This window comes from Mustela lutreola, chromosome X, assembly GCF_030435805.1.
Source record: "Mustela lutreola isolate mMusLut2 chromosome X, mMusLut2.pri, whole genome shotgun sequence".
Classification (NCBI taxonomy): domain Eukaryota; kingdom Metazoa; phylum Chordata; class Mammalia; order Carnivora; family Mustelidae; genus Mustela; species Mustela lutreola.
In genome coordinates this window covers 33517568-33538823 of record NC_081308.1, presented here as the reverse complement: position 1 = coordinate 33538823, position 21256 = coordinate 33517568, and the positions used below count along the sequence as shown (strand labels likewise).

General features: G+C 40.4%; 1 protein-coding gene across 7 annotated transcripts in view; it reads right to left on the bottom strand.

Moving 5' to 3' along the window:
• Positions 1 to 21256, bottom strand: part of SYTL5 (synaptotagmin like 5) — a 147592-nt gene that overhangs the window by 112200 nt on the left and 14136 nt on the right. For 5 of the 7 annotated variants that reach the window (XM_059157186.1, XM_059157191.1, XM_059157189.1 and 2 more), the window contains exons 2-3: positions 18097 to 18281; positions 4003 to 4214 (exon numbers count right to left, since the gene is read on the bottom strand). In XM_059157186.1, coding sequence (XP_059013169.1) covers positions 4003 to 4121 — 119 coding nt within the window. In that variant the 5' untranslated portion in view covers positions 4122 to 4214; positions 18097 to 18281. The remainder of the gene's footprint in view (positions 1 to 4002; positions 4215 to 18096; positions 18282 to 21256) is intronic. The other 2 variants (XM_059157187.1, XM_059157188.1) reach the window with 1 other exon arrangement.

Genomic DNA, 21256 nt, shown 5'->3' with positions numbered 1-21256 from the left:
GAGCCAAAGAGAACATTAAGTCCAGATAAGTTTTCATGTACTGTGGCCAAATGGAAATGACATCTTCTCGGTAAGAGTAAAGCCCAAATGAACTGCTAAAATTATAAACTGAAGATTTCTTAGTCAGGCGAAGTCACAAAGTAGACATTTAACAATGTTTGTTTTTAGGCGTGGAAGATCAGGTAGAGTAATATTTTGTTAGTAAGATTTTTTGTTTGTTTGTTTTAGGAGAAGATACTATGAACCATGTCTTCTTTTATGTTAGGGTGAGCTCTTCCAAACTTAGAAAAATCTAAGGTACAAAATGATCAACAAAGATCTTTCTGTGCTTCCAAACTCTATTTTTTTTTCCATTTGCATTCACTGTTGGTAGCTCGATTTTATTGGCATCACCTCCTTCCTCTTTTTTCACTGCATGAAAGCCATCATTAAAGCAAAGTAATTTGTTCTTCACAGAGAACATTTAAAATACTCTCAGTCTGTAATAGCTGAAACCTGGGTCTAGATATCTCCTACCATTTCTTCCTGCTTGTTCTGAAGGAAAATAAATATATTGGAGCCTTTTGGGTGAACCTAAAATGCTCTGTTAGTAGGTAGACACCTCTTTCCAGACTATAGTTCATGCCTGGAGGTAATTATCAGGCTTGCCATGTGCCTTCTGGGTGCAGAGCACCTTCAGGAACACCCAGAGACCAATCTCATTTTAATTAATGCCACACTTTGGGGCTACGTGGGCTGTAGTACACAGCCAGGCATCGGGCCTAAAGCACTGATTCAACACAATTTTGACATTTCTCTATGTTTCTATTTTAAGAATAACCTACTGCAATGAATAAACACACAAAGAAACAATAAATTCACTGCTTTCCAAAGTCTTGTTGACTTACTTTCCGTATCACTTACTTCTCTGTAATCATCCTAATTCTTAAAACTTTTCTTGGTCTTCCATTTCCTTCTGAAACTCATTAGCAGATTCTGAAGGCAGTTTTGTGGTTCATGGTAAACAGCTAAAACACAGTTGACAGGTAATTGCCAATGTCAAATCTTTTTCACATTTCAAGGCCAAGCTCAAGCATTAGCTCTTCTGTGAAAACCATTCCTTCAGTTTTTTATTCATAATTAATTGCACTTCCTCTGGACACTGACAAAATATCAACCTACACTTCTATAAAACACGGTAAAAACAATCACCACAACAGTAATTAAGATCCCTGTTTGGTCTGGCAAACTTCTTGGTTGGCTTTTCCAAAAGCTAACTCTGGAATGTAGATTTGTGTGCAAGCGACTTATGGAGTACCCTTAAGAGGACCACAGAAGGAAAGGGCGGAGGCAGGAGAGAAAAGGGGGGAGGGGCTAAGTGAGGGTCTGGTCTTTAGGGGAAGTCCCATCTCAGCATGATTCCAGCGGAAACTGTGGGACAGAAGCTCCATGGCAAAGGCTGTCAGCCATTGGCTTGGGGCTGCCCAGCAGGGACAGAAACTCCAGTTTGCCTGGTACTTGTGGCTCTCTAGCCCTACCACCACCACTAGTCCCCCAAGGGTAGTCCTCTAAAGAAGGTACTAGATACCATCCTTAGCAGTAAACATGTGAAAACTGGGAGAAGAGAGCACAGACCCACAAGGGACCTGAGTGGAGCTCAGTAGAGCACTGCTAGTGTTCACCACAACACATACCAACAATAGGGCCGATGATTCTAGCCAGCAATTATTAAGTACTTGCTGTATGCCAGCATTCTTCCAAGCCCTTGATAGTATTAGTTTATTTAATCCCTACAACAATCTTATGAGGTGCCTAATGCTATTATTTCTGTTTTGTCAAATGAGGGAACTAGATTTATCCATGGAAACAATCTATCTAAACTGACACAAAGACTTCACAGTGTGACTGAGATGTGAATCAACAAACGTGGCTTGTGATTCAACAGCATGTACTCAAAACACCACACCACTCACTTTGGTGTGGCTTCTCAATATACAAAACTGTTTAGAGTGACAGAACCCAAGTCATCTGGCCTGGGCTCATATGTTGATAGCTGAGAACAAAAAGAGATAACATATTTAATACAGTTGGTGCAGGGAAAAAAAAACCCTCAATAAAATATTAGCCACTATTTTTTTTAACGATGAGAAGAACATACAGCAGCTTTAAAAAATCTATTTTCTATAAAGGTATCACTTGGGTCTATCAGAGCCTTTCTTTTGCTTTCGTCAAATAAGTTTGAAAAACCAGGAAATCAACAACTTCATCCTCAATAGCTCTGTTGTATGTTACACAGTCCACTAAATTTCTTTACGGAGAATAAGGAAAAAGGACAACAGAAGAAACAGGAAAGGGGAAAAAGAGTGTAACAGATTATTAGGGAAAGTTATTGGGAATGATAGAAGCAAACATTCTGAAGAAATTCGTATTCATTGTACTTCGGTGTTTCTGAGGCTGCGGCTATTAAAATTGTGTTCTCCTGAGTAGAGTGATTTTTAATTCCCCCGGGCATGTCATCAGTTACCAGCTAGTACCTCACCTCCCATAAACAATATAACTTTTTGCAGCACATTAGGAAATTTAGTCACTTTTCGTGACTGGAATACAAATGCCAAAAAAAAATCATTTCTGATATCTTTAAAAATCATTAACTGCCTTAACCTGAATTCCAGGCCTAGAAAAACTACAATAATTTTCATCCAAGCCTTTATTCCTTTAAGATTGCTTGAATTCTTATGAAGGATGGAAATAAAAGTTTTGGGCTCTTAACTATGAAGTAAGCATCAATCGAGAATATTTCAGTGTATTTCCAATTCTAGGATCCTAGTTCCTTTAGGCACATTGAATATATTTACAACATAAGAAGATAACCATATGACAAGTTTTCTCCTCAATAAAAAATGAAATACAATACACTTAAACTTTTTGTGGTCTTTTCCTTATGTTTGTGGAAATGGCCTTTTCCTTATGTTTCCTTACGTTTGTGGAATTTTCCTTATGGTTGATTTCCAGTTTCACAGCGTTGTGGTCAAAATGATCACAGTTTTGGGAGACATGTAAGACACAGAAGCTACCTGCTGCACAGCTGGTAGTCACTGAGAAGGGAACTCTATTTATTTCTGCTCCTCTCGTCAGAGGTGAGATGGAATAGCCAAATATATTTAACAAGCAACCCAGCGCAAGCAGCAACCCATCCCAAGCAGCAACCCATCCCAGTGGGTGTGACAGCCAATCAGAACAATGCTCGCACCGTTCGGAAGAGGTGGTGCAACCAATCAGAATGGCTGTGAGCTGAAACACAGGTGAGGTCATGCCTCGGAATCCAGCTAAATATCAGCCTTGCCTACAACGGATGGGAAACTCAACTGGGCCCATTCTATTCAACATTACTCACACAGAGACTTATTTTTTTAAGAATTCAGGTTATGGATGGGATAAAATGAGTTTTCATCTCTCCAGATCCCCTTCTGCTCTCAGCTATGGTGGGAAGGAATTCTCAGAAAGACTGACCTGAGAAAGGCATTATAAATAAATAATTGTGAACTTACGTACCAGGCACTACACGTGTATTGTCTCCCTTAATCCTCGCAACAATACTATGAGGTGGGCGATTTTATTATCCTTGTTTTAGGGATGAGGGAACTAAGGCATGGGGAAACTGAGTCACTCGAACAAGGTCACACAATACATCTCAGAGCTGGTATTCAAACACGGGCAGGCCTTCTACTTCACTACTGCTTACTATATTATTAGCAAATAATTGCTAAAAACGGTATTATTACGATATTATTAGCAAACGGCATTTTCATCAGCACCATATCATCTGCTCAATTCCATCCTCCCGTCTAGCTAATGATAAAATATCCAAGACATTCTCTGATGTGTGGGCTACTGCTGGGGACCCATAATGTCACTGACCAACATTTGTCTCCAGCATAGTCACAGTTGCCCAATTTCTGATCTAACCTGCTTCAAAGAGACAGTAGTCAAGAAAAGCAGAAAAAATTTTAAAAAATATATTACCTTATTCTCTTGTCCTCCACTTTTTTCAAGTATTCATCTCTCTTTAAGACTCCCAGGATCATTTCCTTCTCATGATCTAACAGAAATGACAGATTGATAAACTCCGAGTTCTTAGACATGGTATTCCAATAGCAGCTCTGAACAGCGGTGGTCGAATCTTCCAGGAAAATTGATATCCACAGTTCTGGATGCTAATCAGGTATTCTTCCAGGCTACACAGAAAAGAGACACCACTGGGATTACATTCCAAGAAAGTCTTTATTGTTCTAACCGAGAAAGATCACCAAAGCCTTTGCTATAGTGTCCAGTCAGGGGGCAGCTAAGTTTCACCAATGGTGACAAAAGCCAGTCCTTCAGAATAGCACAGAGCAGGAATCATATCTGCTGGGGCAGAATCCAGAAAACCCAGGGAAGACAGAGAAGGCAAAGGAGAGAAAAACTAGGTAGGAAAATTAATTAGGCCATTTCCTGAAGAGCACACACAGTGTCTATTGTTTGAAATAGTGATATACTTAACTCAAAAAAAATGTTAATCGTAAGCAGGCAATTATTAAGTAATTTATTTAATAAATTATTTTTTATTTTATGGCTTATTATCATGAAATATTATTTATATTTAGTTGATTCCAGGTTCTCTGTGCAAATTCAGCTTTTCTGCCTTATAATTAGTTTCCTTTACTAGCTCGGTCCTGCTACCACCCTTCCAGCTGACCCATGGGTGAACTGAGTTACCACTGTGGGACACCAAGTGCACAGTCTGGGCTGTTCCTTAACTGCCTCCCCCTATTGCTTCCCTTCCTCCCCACAGCTGGGATGATTGCATGAAAAGCACTGCTGGCAAAACAAATATGAATATGAAAACAAATATGAACCAGTGCTACATGTATCCCTTGGAAGGTTTCCTACAACCGTAGCAATGAATGAAAAAAAAAAAAATCAAGTTACAGAAGACTTCATGCAGAATGACAGCATATATGTGAAAGAAAAAAACTGTAGCAACATTATGTCTAATTTAGAAATATATACATTTGTAGTATCGATACAAGGGATTTCAAGGGGAATTCGGAGATACGATCAAAGAGAATGCAGGAACTTCAACCATATTGGATAATGTTTTACTGTCAGGATGACTATATCTCATGATGTACATATATGTGAATTATTCAAGGTATCTATAACATACCGCAAAATAGCTGTTCCAAAACTTCCCCTTACCAACATAAGAAGCTCACCGGGCCTTGTTCCTCACCCTAACTCTTGAGCACATTCTTTTACTAGCTTGGTAGATAGAGTCTCTCTGTACATCCCCATAAGAATGAAGATTCTAGGCCTACGGCCTCCTCCCCTGACAGTGTCCCTTAATCGCCCTCCCAGGTCTATGAATTAGAGTCTATGTGCAAGTTACACTTGGTTTGCTTGATTATAGCTAGGTTTCCAAGCATAACTAGATACCCAAAGGCTGCTTTGGGGCCTCCCAGTTGCCACAAGGCTAGGCTGACATCAAAATCTCAGGAGATCAGAAAGGACAGGGTCTCGTCCAAAGCCTAACTTTCCAAAGTCCCTAGGTGTTTGTTCTATACGTTGTACACCAAACCATAACTTGGCTGAAATAACTCAGAACTGAAATTCTTCTGATATGGCCAGGAGCTAGCCCCCCTCTGAGAAAACTGCCCTGGTCAGTACAGACTTTCCAGATGGACTCCAGGCCTTTCCTCCATCTTCAAAATCCTAGAAGCAGCAGAGATCTGAGAGTCCCAAGTTGATGTGAATAGGAAGCAACACAGTTAGAGCAAAGGGGGCCTTCAGAAAGGTTAATGGTTTGTTTTTCACATCATTGGCAACTGTGGTCTCCTCAGATGAAGAACACAACTGGTTTTTCCACCCCTTTCGTTGTACATCTGGTCTCACTGAAAAAGAAAAGCCACTTGGAACTCATGGATGAAAATGCTACCATTACAGACAGGTTCACTTAGAATGTATGTTTTTATTTTATTTTTTATTTTTTTTTTAATTTTTTATTTTTTATAAACATATATTTTTATCCCCAGGGGTACAGGTCTGTGAATCACCAGGTTTACACACTTCACAGCATTCACCAAATCACATACCCTCCCCAATGTCCATAATCCCATCCCCTTCTCCCAAACCCCCTCCCCCCGGCAACCCTCAGTTTGTTTCGTGAGATTAAGAGTCACTTATGGTTTGTCTCCCTCCCAATCCCATCTTGTTTCATTTATTCTTCTTCTACCCACTTAAGCCTCCATGTTGCATCACCACTTCCTCATATCAGGGAGATCATATGATAGTTGTCTTTCTCTGCTTGACTTATTTCGCTAAGCATGATACGCTCTAGTTCCATCCATGTTGTTGCAAATGGCAAGATTTCATTTCTTTTGATGGCTGCATAGTATTCCATTGTGTATATATACCACGTCTTCTTGATCCATTCATCTGTTGATGGACATCTAGGTTCTTTCCATAGTTTGGCTATTGTGGACATTGCTGCTATAAACATTCGGGTGCATGTGTCCCTTTGGATCACTACATTTGTATCTTTAGGGTAAATACCCAATAGTGCAATTGCTGGGTCATAGGGCAGTTCTATTTTCAACATTTTGAGGAACCTCCATGCTGTTTTCCAGAGTGGCTGCACCAGCTTGCATTCCCACCAACAGTGTAGGAGGGTTCCCCTTTCTCCGCATCCTCGCCAGCATCTGTCATTTCCTGATTTGTTGATTTTAGCCATTCTGACTGGTGTGAGGTGATATCTCATTGTGGTTTTGATTTGTATTTCCCTGATGCCGAGTGATATGGAGCACTTTTTCATGTGTCTGTTGGCCATCTGGATGTCTTCTTTGCAGAAATGTCTGTTCATGTCCTCTGCCCATTTCTTGATTGGATTATTTGTTCTTTGGGTGTTGAGTTTGCTAAGTTCTTTATAGATTCTGGACACTAGTCCTTTATCTGATATGTCGTTTGCAAATATCTTCTCCCATTCTGTCAGTTGTCTTTTGATTTTGTTAACTGTTTCCTTTGCTGTGCAAAAGCTTTTGATCTTGATGAAATCCCAGTAGTTCATTTTTTCCCTTGCTTCCCTTGCCTTTTGCGTTGTTCCTAGGAAGATGTTGCTGCGGCAGAGGTCGAAGAGGTTGCTGCCCGTGTTCTCCTCAAGGATTTTGATGGATTCCTTTCGTACATTGAGATCCTTCATCCATTTTGAGTCTATTTTTGTGTGTGGTGTAAGGAAATGGTCCAATTTCATTTTTCTGCATGTGGCTGTCCAATTTTCCCAGCACCATTTATTGAAAAGGCTGTCTTTTTTCCATTGGACATTCTTTCCTGCTTTGTCGAAGATTAGTTGACCATAGATTTGAGGGTCTATTTCTGGGCTCTCTATTCTGTTCCATTGATCTATGTGTCTGTTTTTGTGCCAGTACCATGCTGTCTTGATGATGACAGCTTTGTAATAGAGCTTGAAGTCCGGAATTGTGATGCCACCAACGTTGGCTTTCTTTTTCAATATCCCTTTGGCTATTCGAGGTCTTTTCTGGTTCCATATAAATTTTAGCATTATTTGTTCCATTTCTTTGAAAAAGATGGATGGTACTTTGATAGGAATTGCATTAAATGTGTAGATTGCTTTAGGTAGCATAGACATTTTCACAATATTTATTCTTCCAATCCAGGAGCATGGAACATTTTTCCATTTCTTTGTGTCTTCCTCAATTTCTTTCATGAGTACTTTATAGTTTTCTGAGTATAGATTCTGTGTCTCTTTGGTTAGGTTTATTCCTAGGTATCTTATGGTTTTGGATGCAATTGTAAAAGGGATTGACTCCTTAATATCTCTTTCTTCTGTCTTGCTGTTGGTGTAGAGAAATGCAACTGATTTCTGTGCATTGATTTTATATCCTGACACTTTACTGAATTCCTGTATAAGTTCTAGCAGTTTTGGAGTGGAGTCTTTTGGGTTTTCCACATATAGTATCGTATCATCTGCGAAGAGTGATAATTTGACTTCTTCTTTGCCGATTTGGATGCCTTTAATTTCCTTTTGTTGTCTGATTGCTGAGGCTAGGACCTCTAGTACGATGTTGAATAGCAGTGGTGATAATGGACATCCCTGCCGTGTTCCTGACCTTAGCGGAAAAGCTTTCAGTTTTTCTCCATTGAGAATGATATTTGCGGTGGGTTTTTCATAGATGGCTTTGATGATATTGAGGTATGCGCCCTCTATCCCTACACTTTGAAGAGTTTTGATCAGGAAGGGATGTTGTACTTTGTCAAATGCTTTTTCAGCATCTATTGAGAGTATCATATGGTTCTTGTTCTTTCTTTTATTGATGTGTTGTATCACATTGACTGATTTGCGGATGTTGAACCAACCTTGCAGCCCTGGAATAAATCCCACTTGGTCGTGGTGAATAATCCTTTTAATGTACTGTTGAATCCTATTGGCTAGTATTTTGTTGAGTATTTTCGCATCTGTGTTCATCAAGGATATCGGTCTATAGCTCTCTTTTTTGGTGGGATCTTTGTCTGGTTTTGGGATCAAGGTGATGCTGGCCTCATAAAATGAGTTTGGAAGTTTTCCTTCCATTTCTATTTTTTGGAACAGTTTCAGGAGAATAGGAATTAGTTCTTCTTTAAATGTTTGGTAGAATTCCCCCGGGAAGCCGTCTGGCCCTGGGCTTTTGTTTGTTTGGAGATTTTTAATGACTGTTTCAATCTCCTTACTGGTTATGGGTCTGTTCAGGCTTTCTATTTCTTCCTGGTTCAGTTGTGGTAGTTTATATGTTTCTAGGAATGCATCCATTTCTTCCAGATTGTCAAATTTATTGCCGTAGAGTTGCTCATAGTATGTTCTTATAATAGTTTGTATTTCTTTGGTGTTAGTTGTGATCTCTCCTCTTTCATTCATGATTTTATTTATTTGGGTCCTTTCTCTTTTCTTTTTGATAAGTCGGGCCAGGGGTTTATCAATTTTATTAATTCTTTCAAAGAACCAGCTCCTAGTTTCGTTGATTTGTTCTATTGTTTTTTTGGTTTCTATTTCATTGATTTCTGCTCTGATCTTTATGATTTCTCTTCTCCTGCTGGGCTTAGGGTTTCTTTCTTGTTCTTTCTCCAGCTCCTTTAGGTGTAGGGTTAGGTTGTGTACCTGAGACCTTTCTTGTTTCTTGAGAAAGGCTTGTACTGCTATATATTTTCCTCTCAGGACTGCCTTTGTTGTGTCCCACAGATTTTGAACCGTTGTATTTTCATTATCATTTGTTTCCATGATTTTTTTCAATTCTTCTTTAATTTCCCGGTTGACCCATTCATTCTTTAGAAGGATACTGTTTAGTCTCCATGTATTTGGGTTCTTTCCAAACTTCCTTTTGTGGTTGAGTTCTAGCTTTAGAGCATTGTGGTCTGAAAATATGCAGGGAATGATCCCAATCTTTTGATACCGGTTGAGTCCTGATTTAGGACCGAGGATGTGATCTATTCTGGAGAATGTTCCATGTGCACTAGAGAAGAATGTGTATTCTGTTGCTTTGGGATGAAATATTCTGAATATATCTGTGATGTCCATCTGGTCCAGTGTGTCATTTAAGGCCTTTATTTCCTTGCTGATCTTTTGCTTGGATGACCTGTCCATTTCAGTGAGGGGAGTGTTAAAGTCCCCTACTATTATTGTGTTGTTGTTGATGTGTTTCTTTGATTTTGTTATTAATTGGTTTATATAGTTGGCTGCTCCCACATTGGGGGCATAGATATTTAAAATTGTTAAATCTTCTTGTTGGACAGACCCTTTGAGTATGATATAGTGTCCTTCCTCATCTCTTATTAGAAGTAGCAAGCTGAGACTGCTTCAGCTAGCCGGAGATCAGCTAGATAGCTTATCTAAAGATTGCAAACACCTGAAAATCCATCGGCAGATCGAAGAGAAGAAGAACAGCAATTCTGGAAACAGAAAAACAACCACTTTCTGAAAGGTAGGACCGGCGGAGAAGTGAATCCAAAGCGACGGGAAGATAGACCCCGGGGGGAGGGGCCGGCTCCCGGCAAGCGGCGGAGCAACCGCGCACAAAATCAGGACTTTTAAAAGTCTGTTCCGCGGAGGGACATCGCTCCAGAGGCTAAACCGGGGCGAAGCCCACGCGGGGTCAGCGTGGCCTCAGGTCCCGCAGGGTCACAGAAGGATCGGGGGTGTCTGAGTGTCGCAGAGCTTGCGGGTATTGGAACGGGAAAGCCGGCTACAGAGACAGAGCCGACAGTAAGCTCGCAGCTCCGTGTTACCTTGAACCGGTCGCAGGCTCGGTGAGCTCGGAGCGCGGCCGGAGGTCAGGCAGACAGGAGTAACTGGGCGCTGTTCTCTGAGGGCGCACTGAGGAGTGGGGCCCTGGGCTCTCGGCTCCTCCGGGCCGGAGACCAGGAGGCCGCCATTTGTATTCCCGTCCTCTGGAACTCTACGGAAAGCGCTCAGGGAACAAAAGCTCCTGAAAGCAAACCCGAGCTGATTACTCACCCCGGCCCCGGGTAAGGGCGGTGTAATTCCGCCTGGGGCAAAGACACTTGAGAATCACTACACCAGGCCCCTCCCCCAGAAGATCAACAAGAAATCCAGCCGAGACCAAGTTCACCTACCAAGGAGTGCGGTTTCAATACCAAGGAGAGCAGCAGAATTCCAGAGGAGGAGAAAGCCAAGCACGGAACTCATGGCTTTTTTCCTGCAATTTTTTTTTAGTCTTCAGTTAATTTAATTTTTTCTTTTTCATTTTTTTTTTTTTCTCGCCTTCGGGTAAAATTTTTTTTTAACTGTTACCTTTTTCTTTTTTAACGATTTTTTACTAGTTTATCTAATATATATATATATATTTTTTACATTTTTCTTAGGTGTTTTCTTTCTTTAAAAATATTCTTTTCTTTTCTTTTCTTTTCTTTTTTTTTTCTTTTTTCTTTCTTCCTTTTTGAACCTCTTTTTATCCCCTTTCTCCCCACTCACGATTTTGGATCTCTTCTAATTTGGTTAAAGCATATTTTCCTGGGGTTGTTGCCACCCTTTTAGTATTTTACTTGCCCCTTCATTTACTCTTATCTGGACAAAATGACAAGACGGAAAAATGCAACACAAAAAAAAGAACAAGAGGCAGTACCGAAGGCTAGGGACCTAATCAATACAGACATCGGTAATATGTCAGATCTAGAGTTCAGAATGACAATTCTCAAGGTTCTAGCCGGGCTCGAAAAAGGCATGGAAGATATTAGAGAAACCCTCTCGAGAGATATAAAAGGCCTTTCTGGAGAAATAAAAGAACTAAAATCTAACCAAGGTGAAATCAAAAAAGCTATTAATGAGGTGCAATCAAAAATGGAGGCTCTAACTGCTAGGATAAATGAGGCAGAAGAAAGAATTAGTGATATAGAAGACCAAATGACAGAGAATAAAGAAGCTGAGCAAAAGAGGGACAAACAGATACTGGACCACGAGGGGAGAATTCGAGAGATAAGTGACACCATAAGACGAAACAACATTAGAATAATTGGGATTCCAGAAGAAGAAGAAAGTGAGAGGGGAGCAGAAGGTATACTGGAGAGAATTATTGGGGAGAATTTCCCCAATATGGCAAAGGGAACGAGCATCAAAATTCAGGAGGTTCAGAGAATGCCCCTCAAAATCAATAAGAATAGGCCCACACCCCGTCACCTAATAGTAAAATTTACAAGTCTCAATGACAAAGAGAAAATCCTGAAAGCAGCCCGGGAAAAGAAGTCTGTAACATACAATGGTAAAAATATTAGATTGGCAGCTGACTTATCCACAGAGACCTGGCAGGCCAGAAAGAGCTGGCATGATATTTTCAGAGCACTAAACGAGAAAAACATGCAGCCAAGAATACTATATCCAGCTAGGCTATCATTGAAAATAGAAGGAGAGATTAAAAGCTTCCAGGACAAACAACAACTGAAAGAATTTGCAAATACCAAACCAGCTCTACAGGAAATATTGAAAGGGGTCCTCTAAGCAAAGAGAGAGCCTACAAGTGGTAGATCAGAAAGGAACAGAGACCATATACAGTAACAGTCACCTTACAGGCAATACAATGGCACTAAATTCATATCTCTCAATAGTTACCCTGAATGTGAATGGGCTAAATGCCCCTGTCAAAAGACACAGGGTATCAGAATGGATAAAAAAACAAAACCCATCTATATGTTGCCTCCAAGAAACACATTTTAAGCCCAAAGACACCTCCAGATTTAAAGTGAGGGGGTGGAAAAGAATTTACCATGCTAATGGACATCAGAAGAAAGCAGGAGTGGCAATCCTTATATCAGATCAATTAGATTTTAAGCCAAAGACTATAATAAGAATGTATGTTTTTAAAGATTTTATTTATTTATTTGACAGACAGGCATCACAAGTAGAGAGGCAGGCGGAGGGGGGTGCAGGGGAAGCAGGCTCCTTGCTGAGCAGAGAGCCCAATGTGGGGCTCAATCCCAGGACCCTGAGATCATGACCTGAGCTGAAGGCAGAGGCTTTAACCCACTGCGTCACCCAGACACCCCTAGAATGTATTTTATATTTGAAATCTCAGATTTGAATGCCCTGTGTGAGTATTCTGTAGAATTGTAATTAGAAGTTATTCAAGGGGATAGGAGCCACCAAATGTTTGAGTTGAAGCTTATGGCTATCCTTGCCATGGATCGTAAATGCAAATCATTGGAGAATAAAAAAAGGGAAGGCAGTAACACCTCAAGGTAGCCTCTGAAAGTGACAGAGAAGATGGGAAATCATACAAGGATATAAAGGAAAGGAAATGGCCCTGGGAGAGTTTCATTAACAAAATTAGCCCTAATAGATTTTTACTCATCTGTACCAAGACTGAACAGAATGGATTTATATATGAGTGGTCAAGGAGATTAGAAGGAGCTAAAATTTTATCTAGAAAATGAGGGTGTTTCCTCCAGGAAGTAGAACTGAATTGTGATTTTAATTTAGTAACATGGAATCTAACTGATAATAGTCCTTCTGGAGAGGAGACGGTGAGCCTGGGCACAGACAAAGGAGAGCTAAGGAGCTAGATGCCCATGATGTCCATCCAGGCACTGACCAAAAGGAAAGCACTTGGGCCTTAAAACGAAGGTAACCCATTTATTTCCCTGTCATGCATGGTCCATGTTGAGTGATGGGGCCTCCATCTAGCAAATTTCATGACATTAATCACGCGAATCATACAACCATTTCCATTTCCTCTTCATTGAATTTCACTTCCTCCTGGACACCTCTGATTGTAAATTGGCTTGCCATAAAGCTCTTTCTGGGGAGTTGATGCTGGGCCCTGCTAATGGAACACTCTGTGTTTGGTTGTATTTGAACCTATGGCTAATCTGTTATCTGTATAACAACCAAAAGAAATTTCTGAGCCTTTGGAGGACAGCATCTGGGCTGGGATGAATTCACCTAAATCTCTATAATTGTTTAATGCCTCTTTTCAGCTAGTTCAAAGATCCTTCTGGAGAATCCTTTGCCCCCTCACACTTTCATCAGGTAAGAAAAAAGAGTGAAACAATCACCAGTGCCTTTTAATACCGGATTCTCATTATTATTATTATTATTATTATTATTATTTAGTTAAACATGCCTAGTAAAACACTAGTCTGATCAGAAGAAATCCGTTTTTGTTTTATTTTTCAATATGTTCACTTAAACAGAAATCTTTCCGTGAACATTTCAGATGTGAATTTTCCCCTCTCTGCCCAGCAGCCTTGCCAAACTGAGCTAAACTATTTAAAAAGATGACAAAAATGTTTCTAAGTCATTCTTTTGCCTTTAAGCAAAGGCAGCTTTGGACAGATCATTAACTACTGAGCACCAGAAAAGACACAACAACAAAAAATTCTTGGGGCGCCTGTGTGCTCAGTCGTTAAGCATCTGACTCCCAATTCTGGCACAGGTCATGATCTCAGGGTCGTGGGATCAGGCCCTGCATTGGGCTCTGTGCTCAGTGCAGAGTCTGCCTGAGATCCTCTCCCTCTCCCTCGACCCCTCCCCCAACTCTCTCTCTAAAAAACAAAATCTTCAAAAAATTCTCACAGCATCACCAAAAGTCATCATTTTTTTAAAGCATATGAAATTTTGTTTTTTTTAAATTTATTTTTTACTTTCAGCATAACAGTATTCATTATTTTTGCACCACACCCAGTGCTACATGCCATCCGTGCCCTCTATAATACCCACCACCTGGTACCCCGACCTCCCACCCCCCACCCCTTCAAAACCCTCAGGTTGTTTTTCAGAGTCCATAGTCTCTCATGGTTCACCTCCCCTTCCAATTTCCCCCAACTCCCTTCTCCTTTCTAACTCCCCATGTCCTCCATGCTATTTGTTATGCTCCACAAATATGTTTTGAGCAACACACACTGAAATATAATACCGATTGATATTTTAGTCAAAGGAAAGAGTTGAACACAGTCTATTAAGGAGTACTTAAAATGCAGCTCTAAAAGTGAACTATTTCTGGAAGGGCTCTTAGGATGAAATTAATAAAAATAAAATCAGCTTCTTGTTTGTCACTGTGTGACAACACAACAGTGTGGGAGATTTCTGGCACATTTAGAGATGCTCAGGATACACGTGAAACAGCACATGCAAAATGCACCTGGGAGTGCCTTTCAAATGGCTGAGCCAGCAAGAATCCACGTGTCTGTCAAGGACCACAGAGATAAAGATGCCGTGGGGAGTGAAATAAATAGTTCTTTTCACGACGAAAGACTCAAGGGCTGGTGGTATGGAATCACATGCATTTATTTTCAGTAGCGCAGTTTTTTCCTACATGGACAACTGTGTGGCACATTCAATGGCAGTGCAGTAGTTGAATTATTTTTTTAAAGATTTTATTATTTATTTGAGACAGAAAGTGAGTAAGCCAGTGAGAGAACATGAGTGGGGGGGGTGTCAGAGAAGCAGACTCCCCGCTGAGCCAGGAGCCTGATGTGGGGCTCCATCCCAGGACCCTGGGATCATGACCTGAGCCGAAGGCAGACTTAACCCACTGAGCCACCCGGGCGCCCCTGAATTTTTTTTTTTTAATTTCACAATGTTATTGATTCTCTGAACATTAATTGGGAGGCCAATTATATTAGCTTTATAGCAATGTTCCAAGAGTGGAATGTTTCACAGTAATGACTAACACTTAAATAGCTCAACTAATCCTTAGAACTCCTTCACTAAATAAGTTCTAATACCCCCATTTTATAGATGAGAAAGCTGAGGCCTAGAGAAGTTAATTCACATGCCCGAGTAGTAAGTAACTCAGCGCAGTTTGGCTTCAGGGACCCTGCTTCTAATGATTAATGAGGTTGCCTCCCAGTCCCTCCATTGACCAATAGCCTCCCACAAGATGTTGTAAGATATTATATAGAATTTTTTAAAAAGTTCTTTAGTCCAACAAAATTTCATATATGTCCAGTTAAATCAAATTAAATATTTTTTCTCCTACGGAATTTCTCAGGGTGTCTGATGTTCTATTGTTAACTGTGAAGTTTCATGGAACACTCAGTTTGGAAAAAAAATTTCTAATGTTATTCAGTTCTTATCTTGGCATCTTGTATTTTGGTATTGCTCTTTCCTTTTTTAAAGATTTTATTTATTTATTTATTTGACAGACAGACATCACAAGTAGGCAGAGAGGCAGGCAGAGAGAGAGAGAAGGAAGCAGGCTCCCTGCTGAGCAGAGAGCCCGATGCGGGGCTCGATCCCAGGACCCTGAGATCATGACCTGAGCCGAAGGCAGAGGCTTAACTCACCGAGCCACCCAGGTGCCCCTACTTTGTTATTTCTAAATTGAAAACATCTTCCTACTTCTTTCACAGGACTACAACTATGTTTAAAAAAAAAACCAAAAACTGGTTAGGTGGGGCACCTGGCTGGCTCAGTCAGTTAAGAATCTGACTCTTGATTTCAGCTCAGGTCATGAGGGTTGTGAGATGGAGCCCCACGTTGGGCCCTGCACTCAGCAACAAGTCTGCTTGGGATTCACTCCCTCTTCCATTCCCTCCCACCTCTGTCCCTTCCCCTGCTCTCTCTCTCTCTCCCTCTCTCTCTCTCAAATAAATAAATAAAATCTTTTAAAAATGGTTAGGAAAAACTCTAAATAAATTGAAGAGAGAAAAATTCAAAAGAAAAATCAGAAGATATACTTAAATCTCATTTGGCAGCTCCCCTAAATGCTTTTTAACTACTATGACTATAAAATTCTATAATGTCCCCCCAAAGCATCATAGAAAGGATCACATACAAATTTAAAATAACTGTACGAAGGAAACCGCCACACATAAAAGAACCAAGTGATGCCTTAATATAAACCAGGAAAATATTAATACCTTGAAAATATAATAAGATAAGTACAAGAAAATAATAAAATAAGGGGCAAATAACAGGCATCATACAGTATTAGCAATTCACAAGTAAATCACACAAACATGAAAAGATGCTCACTTAGCTCACTAGTTATATAAAGGCAAATTTCAAGGAGAAAACATTTTAACTTTCACATTCAATTATAAAAATGTAAAATATAGGGGCGCCTGGGTGGCTCAGTGGGTTAAGCCGCTGCCTTCGGCTCAGGTCATGATCTCAGGGTCCTGGGATCGAGTCCCGCATCGGGCTCTCTGCTCAGCAGGGAGCCTGCTTCCTCCTCTCTCTCTCTCTGCCTGCCTCTCTGCCTACTTGTGATCTCTCTCTGTCAAATAAATAAATAAAATCTTTAAAAAAAATGTAAGATATAAAAATCTGTACCATCCAGTGTTTAATGAGGGTGTGCCTAAATAGGTAAGCTTATGTCCCACTGGCAGAAGGAGAGATAAGTTCAATCCCTGGGTGAGATCATTTTCTGTGGATCTTCTCCATATCCACCATGTCTTGTGAGCAGAGCCACTAGCTGGCCTTCTGTTCTGGACAATCCTTCCAAGGACCTTTGTTTAGTGACCAGCCTTGGAAGACACTGTGTCTATGTATGGATTAAGGAACAGATTTGCTTATGATTTGTTGAACAAAGCAAGTCTCTCTCCAGGGAAGAAGGCAGATTTCCTGGCAGCTCATTGTAATTAAAAAAAAAAAAAATTGAGGTTCCCTAAGTTCAGGGTCCCTCAGCTATTACACAAATGCACTACATGGACTATTTTCACCCGAGCATTCGAGGACAAGAGCAAGCAATGCCAACATGAAACCCCTTGAGACATCCTGTGCTCTGAATAAAAGTCCATTGCATCTGACCCAAGAGTAGCAGGTCTTTAACCATCATCTGTAAAACCATGTCAGGCCTATACTCATTAGCCTGAAAGGAAGGCAAAATCTCAGAGCCTTTAGAATTCTCATCACCCCCCCTTTTTAAAAAGCTTTTATTTATTTGAGAGAGAGAGAGAGAGAGAGCATGAAAGGGGCAAGGGGCAGAGGGAGAAGCCGGCTCCCTGATGAGCTGAGGGCCTGATGTGGGACTTGATCCTGGGACTCCAGGATCATGACCTGAGCCTAAGGCAGTTGCTTAACCAACTGAGCCATGCAGGTGCCCCTCTCATCACCCTTTTTAGAGGATGAGTTGAATCTTTGAAAATTGGTCAAAGGGTACCAGGTTTCAGTTATGCTAGATGAGTAATTCCCAGAGTTCAACTGTACAGCATCGTGCTTCTAGTTAAGAACACTGAGTTATAGGGGCACCTGGGTGGCTCAGTGGGTTAAAGCCTCTGCCTTTGGCTCAGGTCATGATCTCAGGGTCCTGGAATCGAGCCCCGCATCAGGCTCTCTGCTCAGCAGGGAGTCTGCTTCGTCCTCTCTCTCTGCCTGCCTCTCTACCTACTTGTAATCTCCATCTGTCAAATAAATAAATAAAATTTTAAAAAAAAGAACACTGTGTTATATACTTAAAAAATTTCTAAGTGTCCTAACCAACTAACCATGTACATACAGAGGATGGGAGGAAACATTCAGAAGTGATGAATATGCTTATGGCATTGATTGTGGTGATAATTGCATGGCTGTATGCTTATCTCCAAACTCATTAAGTTGTATACATTAAATATGTACAGCTTTTTGTGCATTAATCATACCTCAGCGAAGTTTTAAAAATTAAGATGTGCAGAATGCCTGGGTGGCTCAGTGGGTTAAAGCCTCCGCCTTCGGCTCAGGTCATGATCTCAGGGTCCTGGGATCGAGTCCCGCATCAGGCTCTCTGCTCAGCAGGGAGCCTGCTTCTCCATCTCTCTCTGCCTGCTTCTCTGCCTACTTGTGATTTCTGTCAAATAAATAAATAAAAATCTTTCAAATAAAAAAATTTAAGATGTGCACTTTTGATAACTTTTAAGAATCCATCTGATAGAAAAATACCTGTGTATATATGTGAAGATTATGTATTGATATTCATGGTAGCATAATTATCCAGTGAAAATTTTGAAATTGCCTCATGTTACAGCAATACCATGGTTCTATATTAAAGTGAGGTATTTAAAAATGTGTACCAACATGGGGATGTCTAAACTACATTGCTAGTTGAAAAAAGGGATATAGTTATGCTTTCAAATATGTATGTGTCTAACACAATACCATCAATATATGGATATTTATAATATACACAAATGCAAAGGAAAAGGCATAGAATAATATATATTGATCTGTTAATCAAGTTGCCTATAACAATGAAAGCTTAGGGGGTTACAGAAGAAATGAAATTTATATCCATATTGTTTATTATTTTCTTTTCTTTCTTTCTTTAACATTTTATTTGAGAGAGAGCACAGGTGAGCACAAGTTGGGGGAGTCACAGAGGGACAAGCAAACTTCCAGTTAAGCTTGGAGCCCAATGCAGGGCTTGATCCCTGAGATCAGGACCCTGAGATCATGACTTGAGCTGAAGTCAGATACTTAACTGAGCCACCCAGGTACCCCCCCCCATATTGTTTATTATTTTAGACACATTCATGTAATCATATATTCTTTATGTTTAAAAAAAATAAAAATAAAAAAAAATTTTTCAAGAAACAATAAGGTTTGGTGGCTGAGTGTGGTTAGAAGGAAGAGAGAGAAGCCAAAAATAATTTTAAGAATTTGACCTTAAAAGAATATAGGTGACATTGCCAATGATAGGGAATTTGGGTAGCTGTGCTGGTTTTGATAAGCAATAATGAATTTTGGTTTCAGACATATTGTGAATTAAGTGATACCACTTGGGCTCTTCTGTGTCAATTTCCTGCTTCCATTTTGTTCTTCTACATCAGATTTCCTTTAAAACACAAATTGGATCATTGTTACTCCTAAGCTTAGGATCTTTCAATGTTTTCCCTTTGTTCCTTAAAATTCAAATTGTTTAATATGGTTTAAAAAACGCTTTATGATCTGACTCTAGCCTACCCCCCTCTCACGCATCTACCATTTAACCACATTCAACACTTCATTCTTCTAAAGAAGCCATGGTTTCTTCAACTCCAGATCTTCCTACCTACAAGACTCGGACTGGAACACCTTTTCCTCTCTTCACCTGCTCACTCCTAAGTATCCACATGCATCTGCCTAAATGACTGACTCCTAGTCTAACTGGGGTATCTGTGATATGCTGAATAATAACCTCAAAGAGGCTCATGTACTAGTCATCAGAACCTTTTCAGAGGTGACTGGGTTAAGGATCTTGAAAAGGGAAGATTATCCTGGATCATCAAGATGGGCCCAATGTAATCACAAGGGTCCTTAGGAGGGGGAGGTAGTAGAGCTAAAAGTCAGGACAAGAGGTGCAATGATAGCAGTAGAGGCTGGAGTGACGGTCTTTGAAGATGAAGGAAGGGTCTATAAGCCAAGAAAAGCAGGCAGCCCCTAGAAGCTGGAAAAGGCCAGGAAATGGATTCTTCCCTGGAGCCTCCAGAAGGAAGTCCTGTCAACACCATGATTTTAGACTTGAGACCCATTTTGACTTCTAATGAATGAGATAAAGACTAAAATATTGAAGAATCAATGACTGAAATAAAAATATCATCTCAGGAGAGAACATTGAATCAGCCTAAGGTGATGCTCTATGTAAAAATGGAAGGGGGAAAAGAAACCAAACTCAGGGCAGATGCTTCAGATGGAGAAAGTGGACAAGGTTCCAGTTCAGTGAGAACCACTGCACTGTTAGTGGGTTTAGAGTGGAATTTACCACTGAAATCACTGTACATGACATAATGGTGGCCTCTTGACCACGGATGCCATCTTCTTAAACTGTGGTAGGTTCTATTTAATCAGACAGTTAACACTCTGCCAATAATTCTGTTACAGAACGTCATAAAAAATTTCCATCTTTAGAACAGATGTATGCAAAATGAACAGAAAATTGTTTCACTTAATTAAAAAAAAACATTGTCAGTAAGGACATAAGGACAAGGGAAAGATCCATCATACAAAATATAAGAGGGAAAGCAATGATTGGAATTTTCCTTGGAAACCTTCTATGTAAGTGGAGCTTATTATCTCTGCATACAGTAAGGGCACTCATTCCTTCATGTTTCAGCTATCTGTTGCTCAGTAACAAACCACCCCAACATTTAGTGACTTAAAACAGAAATTTATCACTATCTTTTGTAGTTTCATCGGTGGACTGGGCTGAACTGGAAGGCACTCATTTTGGGGTTTCTTTTGAGACTGCTGTCGGGTGGCAGCTGGGGCTGAAGTCATCTGAAGGGTGGCCTAGGTGGGATGGTAAGGACAACACACTCACATTTCTGGCACTTGATGTCAGCTGCTGGCTGGGAGCACAGCCGGAGATGTTGACCACAACACCTATATGTGATTCCTCCCTCATGGTAGTCTCAGCGTAGGCAGAATTTTTACATGGCAGCTGTCTTCCGCCCCCATAGACCAAGAATTCTAAAGATCTAAGCAGAAGCTGCAAGACATCTTAAGGCTTGCCCTTGGAAGACCCAGAACATTACTTCCACCATATTTTATTTGTCAAACAAATTGCTATAGTCATTCCAGATTAAAGGAGGTGGATTCGATTCCAATGGAATGGGAGTAGGGAAGAATTTGTAGCCCTCTCAAATGTAGCATAGGTCACTTCTTAATATATAAAATGTATAAGACTGTGTTTACCAGGTGGTTTGAAGATCAAGGGTCATGCATTCTTTGAGCTCTTTGATAGGAATGAAAAAAATTGCTTGTGCACCATGACTGCCTATTTACCGTACTGGATCAGTACAAATAGAGGCACTTTTAGCTATGCAAAGAGAAGCAAAAAGGGTTTGC